Source organism: Meleagris gallopavo, chromosome 14 (assembly GCF_000146605.3).
Source record: "Meleagris gallopavo isolate NT-WF06-2002-E0010 breed Aviagen turkey brand Nicholas breeding stock chromosome 14, Turkey_5.1, whole genome shotgun sequence".
NCBI lineage: Eukaryota > Metazoa > Chordata > Aves > Galliformes > Phasianidae > Meleagris > Meleagris gallopavo.
Genome location: NC_015024.2, coordinates 19,288,063 through 19,298,274, shown reverse-complemented (window position 1 = coordinate 19,298,274; position 10,212 = coordinate 19,288,063). Strand labels below are relative to the sequence as shown.

The window sequence follows — 10,212 nt, the reverse complement described above, 5'->3', positions numbered from 1 at the left end:
CGCTCCCTGCGGGGCCGCCCGGCCCGGACCATGGTGCAGCGCTTCAGCCTCCGGCGGCAGCTCTCCAAGGTGGGTCCCGGCCGCTCTCGCGAGTCGAGCTCCGCGGGGGGTTGGGGGCACCGCTGCCTTTTGTTCCCCGCGCAGACACAAAGGCTGGGTGGGACCTCGGGCGGCGCCCGGCGCGGCGCTGTGGGGCTCGAGGGAGGCTGCCGCTTCCTTGCCGGTATCGTCTCGGCGCTGCGGAAGGGGGATGTGGTAATTATCAGCTGTGCCGGTGCGCGGTGCGCGGCGCTGCTGCCGCCGTTCCTCAGGCGCGCTGGGCGCTGCCGACCCGCCGCACACCTGCGGGAGCGCGGCCAGCGCTGTGCCGAGAACAAAGGCGGTGCTCCGAGCGTCTCGGAGAGCTGCTACCGCATGCGACAGCCGTGCGGTTCTGTCACTGAATCGATGCAGTGCGTTTAGTTGGATAAGCGTTTGGGAAAAGCTGTCGGTCGGTGAATGAAGTGAGGCTGTGCGCGGTCCGGGGGATCCCGCCCTGCGGAGCCCGGCGCGCCCCAGTCCCGGCACTGCCGCTCGGCCCCGCGCTGCGCCGTCGTGAATTGCGGTGCTGGCTGCGCTCCGAAGTGCCGGGCTGCTTTGATGTTACGTTTGAACTTTTTTTTCACTCCACAATGCGTGTTTTAAAATGCGTTTGTCAAAAATTTGAAGTGCTGCCAAAGACATATGAAATAGGTCACAAAAGCGCACCTTCCTGACTACCTTGGGTGCAGATATGGTTCCGCTGCAAGCCCGTACCTTATTTGCTTCTGTTTCTCTATGTCTCCTTATCTTGGAGAAATGGAGCAGAACGGTTTCGAAGTGGTATGGAAAGGAAAACTCACTTCTTTGGGTGGTTTCCCTTGTCCCTGTCAGGAGCTGCAGGCAGAGCTATGTCCCTTGTGAAGGGAGGGTCTGGTCAGCAGTGACTCATGCACACTGCTGCTTACGTGGGGCATCTCAAAATACTTTTAAATGAACTCCTTTGGATAGCTCCATTTTAATTCTGTTTTATCCAAGGCAGGCGGTGGGATTTGGGAAGATATTTACGCAGATTTTTACTATAGGAGAACTATTTCTGATTTGTAATTTGCTCTCCTCGGTTGTGTATTACACCGACTTCGCTCTAGTTATGCCGAGCCTCCTTCAAGCCGACTTTAAGCTAAGCCTTCTTAGCTTGACTTGTAAATGATGCACAGGTTCTGAAGTATAATGAACCAGAGGAGAAGAATCAAAACTCAGAGTTGCTTCTCTGGCATAGGGAACTGTGCAACGATTCACTTGATGTCAGTTGTGCTCAGTCTTTGTACTTATTTAGCAAAACAAAAAGCATAGTGTATGAAGATACAGTCAAAACAGATTGTTAATCCAGAATTGTCAGTGGTATCAGAACTGTGTTGTCTTTTCTCCTCACTGTTACTTAGGATGGGAATAGGAAGGTTAGTTTGTGCTTGAGGATTTGGGAAGAGGTAGCAAATGGCATTAAAGCACTCTGTTTTGATGGAGAATTTTGCTAATCTGTTTCTCAGCCAAATTTAGTGACTGTTAGACCACCTAATACCTGATGTGAAAATCTTGACTCCTTCTTGCTTGCTTACTTATATTTTGAAGTTGACAAATGTCTGTATGAAAGTTGGAGCACCTGCTGCTGAGTAGTACATCATTAAATGGTTCACGGGGGTAATGCAGCTGCAAAGTCAGAATTCTAGCTTCTAGCAGTCTTTAATGATGGAGGTTTCAAATGCAATGTGACTGTGCAGATTTGAGAGCTACAAGCTGAAAAGTGCTGCTGCTGCTTGCCACAAAACATCAGCTAATGAAGTGTAGAACTTCACACAGGAGAGAAGTGAAGCTCGGTGATACGAAGTTTGGCCTCAGCTGGTTTCACTTTTCAGAATGACTGTTTGCACCATGGGGCTTTCACCAAATTCTGTAAGCTCTCCGAGCCTCTGTCTTCCTTCTGTGAGTAGGGTTAACGGCTTTCTCTTATTTATGTAATGGTTGTCAATTTTTGTTTGCTGTTCTGGGGAGAGCTGCACGAGCGTTTAAGTTTCCACTGACTTCAGGAATGTTTGCATTTGAGAACCTGTAGATATCAGCAATTTCAGAAAGTTTAACACAGACCCATCTTCAAGTGTTACTTCTTATTTCACTTAGGCCAAGTCTGCCTTGAGTTTGTGTGTGACTACATGGTTGCTGTGTTAGTTTGCCAGCTTGAACATCCATAACTGTTAAAAGCAAGGGCCACAAATTACTGCACCTTTATTGCTAGGACTTAAGGCAAAGTACTTGATGGCTTCCAGCTTAGTTCGACAAATATCTTTCTCACTCCAAATTAAGATCGTTCATTTTGTCTCCTTTTTTTTTTTTTTTAATGTTTTATTTCTTCACCCTCACTACCAGAAATGTTTTCCAAGTGTTTTGGTTTCACTCTCCATTCCGTACTGTTTGGAAACCCTTCGAGGTCCTCTGACTGCTGTTACTGAACCCTCAAGAAGGGCAACTGCTGTGTTATGGTTTAGCTGGGGGAGTCCTTTGGTCTTGGAATGACTGTACAAAATTGTGCAGCTTTCACTAAGCTGATTTTGTTCTGGACATTTGAACTGAGTTTATGGGAGTAAAATAATGCAAATAAAGCTTCTTCAAATACAGTTCAATCTCCTAAGTTAAAATGCTTACTCTTGCTTTTAAAGGCCTGCTTTCCCAGGAAAGCTTTGAGAGTGAGCCAGATCAGAACTCCACCCAGATGTGAAAGCACTGGCACAGACCAGGTTTGATTTAAAGAAAGAGAAGGACAGAAAAAAAAGGAAAAAAAAAAAAGGAATAGTTTTTGTGAGCTGCAATGGTATTTAATTCATTTAACTCGCATGATAATGTTGTTTAAAAGCTGTAGACTGAACTCTTTTGCTCTTGGTAAATGGGCTTATTGCGTGTACTGTCTGTACTGTGTGTCTGCAGTAGTGTGGATTGAGTTTGTTTATGGGAGAGGAACTTCTATGGATTGTGCCAGAATAGGTGTGGATGCTCTTAGTTGAGCTGCAGGATGTTCGCTTGAGTCCCTGAAGGGAGTCCCGTCATGTTCTCCGAAGGCTGGAATGTTTGAGTTGGCAGTTCTCCGGTGAGCTGCAGGTCTGTCCCTGACGTACCGCGCCGTAACTGCTGCGAGCACTGCCCTGTGCCTGCAGGGGATTCGCTTCTCGTGGTCGGTGCCAGGGCAGGCATTCAGAAATGTCCTGATGCTCCCAGCAGAAAGGCCGGTTGGCTTGTGCTGGCTTTTCTGACATCCCTCGTGTAGACAGGCCAGTTCGAGGACGCCTTTGCATTACTCATCACATTATTTAGCTTTGACACTGCTCCCACGCAGGTGCTCCTTAAGGTTTACTGGACAGAACGCTTGGCTGAACAAAGCTGAAAGGCTATGGGACGCAAGTAGATCTCCAAGCACTGCTGGCCGTTAGGGTGTGGAATGAGTACTGGCAACAACAAGGAATAGCCATGAACTTTTCTGGGTGGAATGGGGCACTCAAGAAGAGAATGAGCTTCCACTGCATCATCTTGTTCCTAGAATGTGTGGGGAGAAGTTGCAAAGATTACTTGCATCTTAGAAAATGAGCTTCTGGTCTTCTGCTTAAGGAAGCAGGAGTAACAGGTTCCATGAGGTGGTTGTCCAGGCTCAGTATGACTGCACTGCCACAGCATTCACAAAGCAAGAATAAACCAGACTTGAAGTGTCTTCCCACATCCTGTTGTTGGTAATTAACAGGGTCGTAAGCCTATATCTGCAGAGATATTAGAGGTAGGAATGGAGTTTTCTCTTCATGAAAGAAGTATTAGAATAGTCCAGAGAATTACCTATATACATGCCAACCGTGTCTGGTAAATTGCATGTGATGGCTTATTGCCAAATATGCTCACAGTGTTAAAGGATGTAAATGCAGTCTGTGGATGGGATGCAGCATACATAAATGCATAGTTCCTTTTAATAATGAAATTCCACAGCTTTTGGCTGTCTGCTTCGTAGGAGTATAATCATACTTTCTAATGGGTGCTTACATGGATAGCAATAACAATTGGAATTTCCTACCAGCAGTGGTCCAAGGAAGCATTAGAAGTGTTGGCGTCTTTATTCTGAACAAGTTACCATTAGGGGGTCCTCGGGAGGATTGAAAGCTGTCATGTTTCCTGAGTTTCCCATTTTAAACCATTTTACCGCGTACTCAGCTAGAGTTTCTTGAGAGGCAGATAATGATTTGCTCTCATTTTGTAGATCTTTCCATTTTCCATATGGCAGTCAATGATAAAAGTCCATAAAATGGTCCTTTTCAGAAAGGACAGAAAAGCTTTTGTCACTCGAAGGCCTGAGACACTGGGGCAAAGTGTAGTAAGAGGAGCATGGGCTGATTGGAGCAAGGCTGCCAGTGCACTGCACCTCGCTGGGCTGAGCTCTGCTGGCAGGGGTCAGTACTTCTGCGTGTGGGTAGGGCGGGCGGGGATGGCAGCACTGCACGCCAGGCCTGAGTCTGGCTTGTGCCACGCTGGGGGCTGGCTGATGCTGTGCACCAGGGCCTGGGCCCGGCCTGCTGCGAGCCACACCTCGGGACACGTGGGGCACAGTGAGGCCGGTCTCCTGGATGTTATTGCTGGCAGGCCCAACTCTGCAGGGCACAGCTGCAAGCAAACATGGCCTGTCCTCTGCCTCCGCACTGATTGTACAGAGAGAAAGCAGACAGCCCGTGCTTGCTTTTCTGAGCAGGAAGGAAAATTCAGGGAGGGAGAACAAGAAAATGGCTCGGTAAAGAAGCCGGAAGGGGCCTAGCAGAAATACAACGTGGATAGACATGATGTAGTCACATATACTGTCTTCCAATGGAAATTAACTATTAAAATCTCCTGAGCAGACTGGAACTGACATAGGGTTCTTGGAGTAGGTCAGCGATTAGCTGCAAAGCAGATTTGGTGGAAGCTACAAACTGAAACTGCAACTCACACGTTTGGTACCTCATGATCTTCAGCAGATGGCTGTAATTTCCAGTGCTTTGTTTTGCTACCTGGAAGATCAGCCCAGCTCCACCAATCCCTCTGTATCCAGCTAAGAAGCTCCATATTGGCTGTAACTTGTTTTCATGGTCCTGTGGAACCACAAGCGAACATGACTGTGACTCAGACATAGTCTGTTGGAGGTTTTGTATTCATAACATTTAGACAAATATCTAGCCCCCTCTCTATTTCCAAGAGGGGAAAGAGAAATGTAATCATTTTCATTTTGTGTTAAAGTGCCTTTGATCAGCAATGCCTCAGCTGTTAAACGTGTTCTCCAGTGTTCTTTGCCTGTACCTCTTTGCCACGTAGCTTCTGAAGGAGTCTTCTCTTTGAAGGTGGTATGCATGCTAAGTGACTTTTGAATGACTGTAAACCAGGCAAATCCACTTTGGTACCACAGTTAGCATTAATGCAGCCAATGGAAACAGTCTGGAGCTTTGAAACAGAAGGGTGTTACATGGGTCATACGTGATCCCAATCTTCAGTATGGGAGTACAGTAACATTCAGATACAGGAATTTTTTCTTCTTTTTAGCCTTCAGACTATAAATAATGCAAAGAAATTTTTTAGCAGGGGAAAATGAGGCTGTGGGACCCACCTGTACATTGACAGCTGCACTTTGTGTTTGACTTTCGAGAAAACATCTTCTAGCATTAATGTATTAATGTTGGTGGTTTTCTTCCGCTTTGTGGTATGTCTCACTCACTGTTTTTGCATTCCTATCCTTCTGTCTCCCTGTTGAAAGTGATAGAACATGTTTTTAAAAAAACAACCCCATAATTCGAAGGGGAGTAATAACAATGGGCTTAAGAGTTTAAATCATATTGATTTTTAACATAACCAAATGCATGCTTAAGTCCATTTTAATGAATCCTGACACTCTGAATAGCAAAATATAAATTTCAAGGAGCATCTTCTCCATGTTTTGGTATCACAACCCCTTTGATTGTTGGAAGCAATATGGGTCCTCAGCTCTGAGATAAGCTATTGTAATTTGAAAGTAATAAATATGCATATTTAGCATTGCTATCAAAATTCTCTGAACTTTTCTGCCCACCAAAAAGAAGATGGAATATTAAACAGTCTAGCATGTAACAAGCAAAAAGAGTTGATGAATGGACTGACAAACGCTTGCTTGTATTGAGATCTGTTCCATACCAAGGGAGGTCAAGATGTGCTAATGTTTGGGCAATTTTGACTAAAGCAACAGTTTGTCTTCATCATGCCATGTAGAAAATGTTATAAAAATTTGTGCTTGATATTCATTAAAATTCAGCATGCACTGCACTTTAGTGATGCTTACATTCACGAAAAATATGGTCTTGTCTTTGAGATTCTGCGGTGTTAGATTAGCCAAACCCAGCAAGAGCACAGCAGCTCCCCTAAATTATAAGTGATGCAAAGTGATTGTGTGTGTAGGATATTCTGTCTTTCATGTATCTGAAACACTCAACCTAAGATTACGGGCGTTTAGATTTTCTCATTCCCTCAGCGAGCGTGGAACGCAGTACTGCTGCTCAGACATGCAGAGAAGAGAGCTTACTCCAGATGTCACTGGAGAGCCTTTAGTTAAACTTTGAAACTGTATTATTTAGGATCTTTTTGTCTGACGAAGTAAATATACCTTGAGTAAGTAAAAAATATATTCAAATGAATGCAATTGTTGTAGATTCATAGTATGATTGTGAAAACCAAGGGACAGCTGTTTGCAGGCAGCCCAGCCCTGCCTTCCTCCTGCTGCGATAGGATCGCACTACAAATAGTTTTCTGCAGCGTTTGGTTCTCTTTGCTATCTTAAGAAATGCTCTCAGCTGACATGAATTTGCACCTGAAGAACACACTCTAAATGTCATGAAGTTGCTGTTTGTGACTGTTTTCTTGGAATGCATCAACCCCCGCTCGTGCTGCTGCTGTCCTTCTGCACTTCAGCTCCTCTACTGACTGCAGAGAGAGCTATGGCAATTTCTTCATCGGCTGAGCTGAAATCTTATGTCCTGCTTCATTCACAAAGAAACATTGGGTGAATGGGTGAAGAGAGACTAAATAAGAATTCTTAATTATCTACCACGATAGCACGCTTTCATATCTTCTGCATAGTCTCCTTCCCTTCTCTGGCTGTGTTTTGGAGTTCTTCTCTGTGGCTGTTGATCTCAGCTGCCTTCCGGAGGAGCACTAACCGATTAGCATTGTAACGTGTTATGGAGGGATTCCCTTATTTCCTTACTTTTCCTCATTGTCTCCACCCCAGAAGCTTGTCTGTCCCATAGCAGTATTTTGTGACACTATTACTTTCACGGTGCTGTTTGGTTACATATTCCAGATAATATTTAACAGAGCCTTGTACCATTCAGACAGATGTTTCATCTTCCAGTTCTGCTGTTTTCCTATTTGTCAATAATAAAACTTATCTAAAATGTTTAAAGAGAAAGATTTTGCAATTAGAAACTTCAAAATTAGAATCATTAACAATCCGAGTAAAAGAATGGCTGGTTCTGGTCTGAGCAGAGCAGACTCACGTCTAGTTGTGTTTGTCATCAGTATAATCTACTTAGGGAAAGATTTGGAACTCTGCTGTATTAGCTTGGGAAAATTTACTAATCCGACATTTAATTAACAAACAAACACACGCATTTTCAGATGCTCTGTTGGATGGTGCTGTGTGCTGCCTCCAGCCCATGCCCAGTTCTGCTCTGAACACTGCAGGGGCCCACACAGCTTTGCAGTGGTCAGAGTGCTTCACACGAGGGGGGAAGATGATTATATACATCTTGAGGTGTGAAGTTTGATATGAAAAATTGATTTTAAAGTAATTTATTCTTTATTCTGCTGTGTTTACATGGTAGTTGTTAGGATTAGACGTGCTGCCGTTCTCCTGAGCAGAGCTCTGCTGTTGCTCAGCTGACGGCTGAACTGCCAGTTGGCAGCTGCTTGGTTGGGTTTGTTTTTAAACTTTCTGTAAACTAGGTTAAAATGTATATGAATATATATATGTAGGTGAAAATAGAGTAATGGGATACATTTTAATGCTGCTCTAAGTGATTTTAACTAAAGATGCTTTCACACTGAGTTACTGTGGACAGTTTGTAAGTCCTCTTTTGCTGACATTGACTGTGTGTGTCCGTGTTGTTGCTGCATTGCTGGTATAACTCACCCTGCAGTCTGGATGCTCTGGAGCTGGGATCAGGTTCTCGTTGACAGCTGTTTGGGTTGGGTTACCAAAGGGCCCTCATGCCCTGGGTGCGGGGAGGCTCTCGGTGCTGGCGTCGTGGGCAGGGCAGCCCCAGCCTGTGGTTGGGTGCAGAGCCCCAGCTGCTGGCTCTGTTGAGGAAAACCTCTCCTGTTGCACAGAAAATGCACCGTTAAGGAGCCTGGGGGGAACTGAGGGGAAGAGATGCCCGAAGTGCCAGCTCAACCACGCTCCCACAGCCTGGGGTGGAAGCCAAGAAGCTCTCACCAGTCCGGCATGTGGTGAACAATGGTGAAATTTGTGCAGCTTTGCATTATTTGGACTTTACTTTGCATGGTTTTATTTTTCTGGCTCGAGTGCATTAAAGCTGATAGTTCAGCCTGTTCCATAGTTTCCACATACCATCCCTCCATTCTGGTCGTATTTCATCTAATGCACAATTCCAGTGGTACACATTGCTCAGGGGCCATCCAGCTCTTACCTGCTTGTGGTAGTGTTATATTCAAGATGTTTTGATCTGGCCATCTGTAATTGACTTTGTTTTTTTTTTGGATTGTTTATTAATGCTCTGTAATCAATGGTTTTAGCAAGGTAAAGGGGAATTTTTTGAGGGCTGCTCCAAAAATAATGCCTCCTATGTTTTGATGCTGGCCCCAAAGTCAGAGGTGGTTGGAGGTGGTGGAATAGCAGTAGAGGTTGAACTCTTCCTCAGCATTCTGTTATGTTTTGTTGCTGTGTGATACATAGCAGCAGAGGGGCACTGATGGAATGGCGACCAGCAGCAGGCAGCTGAGATTCTGTTTCCCACCTGAGCAGTCATTTAATGTCTCCTCCAGAGACAAGGTAGCAACACAGGTGTGTCTTAAGCTGCTCCACAGGGAGTTGATTTGTACTGTCCTCTCATCTGATGTCAGTTTACAACTGTTTCTTCAGTTAGGTAAGACTGCTTCCTTCACAGTAAATTATATTGTGGAGGTATTACTTTTGCAAGGTCAGTGTATTTCCTCCTTGATGAATGATGATCTGATGTCTGGTTTCATTTGACAGTAGATCCAAAATGATGTGTGCTGTATGGTTGTGTGATCCAATTCCTGTGCTCAAAGCCAGAACAGCTCAGCAGGCTGCCTGGGCAGTGTCCAGCTGGGTCTGACTGGCCCCAAGAATGGAGCTTCTGCAGCCTCGCCAGAACTTGCTGCAATGTTCGGTAATCCCTATGGCTAATTAAAAAAAAAAATTTGTGTGTGTGTGTTTGTTTGCTTTTTATTTTCAGTGCATCTCCAATGCATCCTTCATAACTTCACAATGAACAGCTTTGGCACAGATAAATCTTTTAAGACACCTGCTCTCATTTCAGGACTTAAACTTTGAAAATTGCAGTTGATTTAATGCTGTGGCTCACAGATCCTACTGAACTGAGAGAATTTGAGGAACAGAATTCTGATTATGAACGGATTTTAAGGAAGATGCAGAGCCCTTCATGCCCTCATATACTAAAAAACACGACTGAGATAGGAGGGGAGAATAGGAGCAAACGTTTGCGGTGCTGCAGTGCGTGGCTGTTTGTAGCATTCTTTGTAGAAATCTGCAGTGAAAGAAAACAGCTGCTAAGTATTTCATGTGTGTTCTGGTTCCTATGCACAGTAAGGCAGTTTTCTGCAATTTGCCTCAATAGTGATTAAATGCTAAGAAGATTTGAAAAGAAAAACTTGACTTGATTCTCTAAAAGAGAAGCAGTGTGCGCACAGCATGCAGGGTCTGTGTGACTGCAGACGGAGCCTTTTGCGCATGCAGCTCTCCTAAACCCATAGCTGTGCTTTTCTTTCATTGTGCACCATCTCCTTGCTGTCGCTCTGGTCACGTTTCAGGTTACCGAGGATTGCCTCTCTAGAATTTCTTTTGCTTCCTTCAGAGTAAACCTGGTTTCTAGATGAAGCCACTGCTCTATTCCA

General features: G+C 44.9%; 1 protein-coding gene across 10 annotated transcripts in view; it reads left to right on the top strand.

Moving 5' to 3' along the window:
- Positions 1-10,212, top strand: part of TMCC1 (transmembrane and coiled-coil domain family 1) — a 100,036-nt gene that overhangs the window by 57,400 nt on the left and 32,424 nt on the right. The window contains exon 1 of one of the 10 annotated variants that reach the window (XM_019620266.2): positions 7-69. The exons of the other annotated variants lie outside the window; for them this stretch is intronic. Within the exon in view, the coding sequence (XP_019475811.1) occupies positions 31-69 (39 nt within the window). The 5' untranslated portion in view covers positions 7-30. Of the gene's footprint in view, positions 1-6; positions 70-10,212 lie in introns of those variants that run through there. 10 annotated transcript variants of the gene reach the window in all.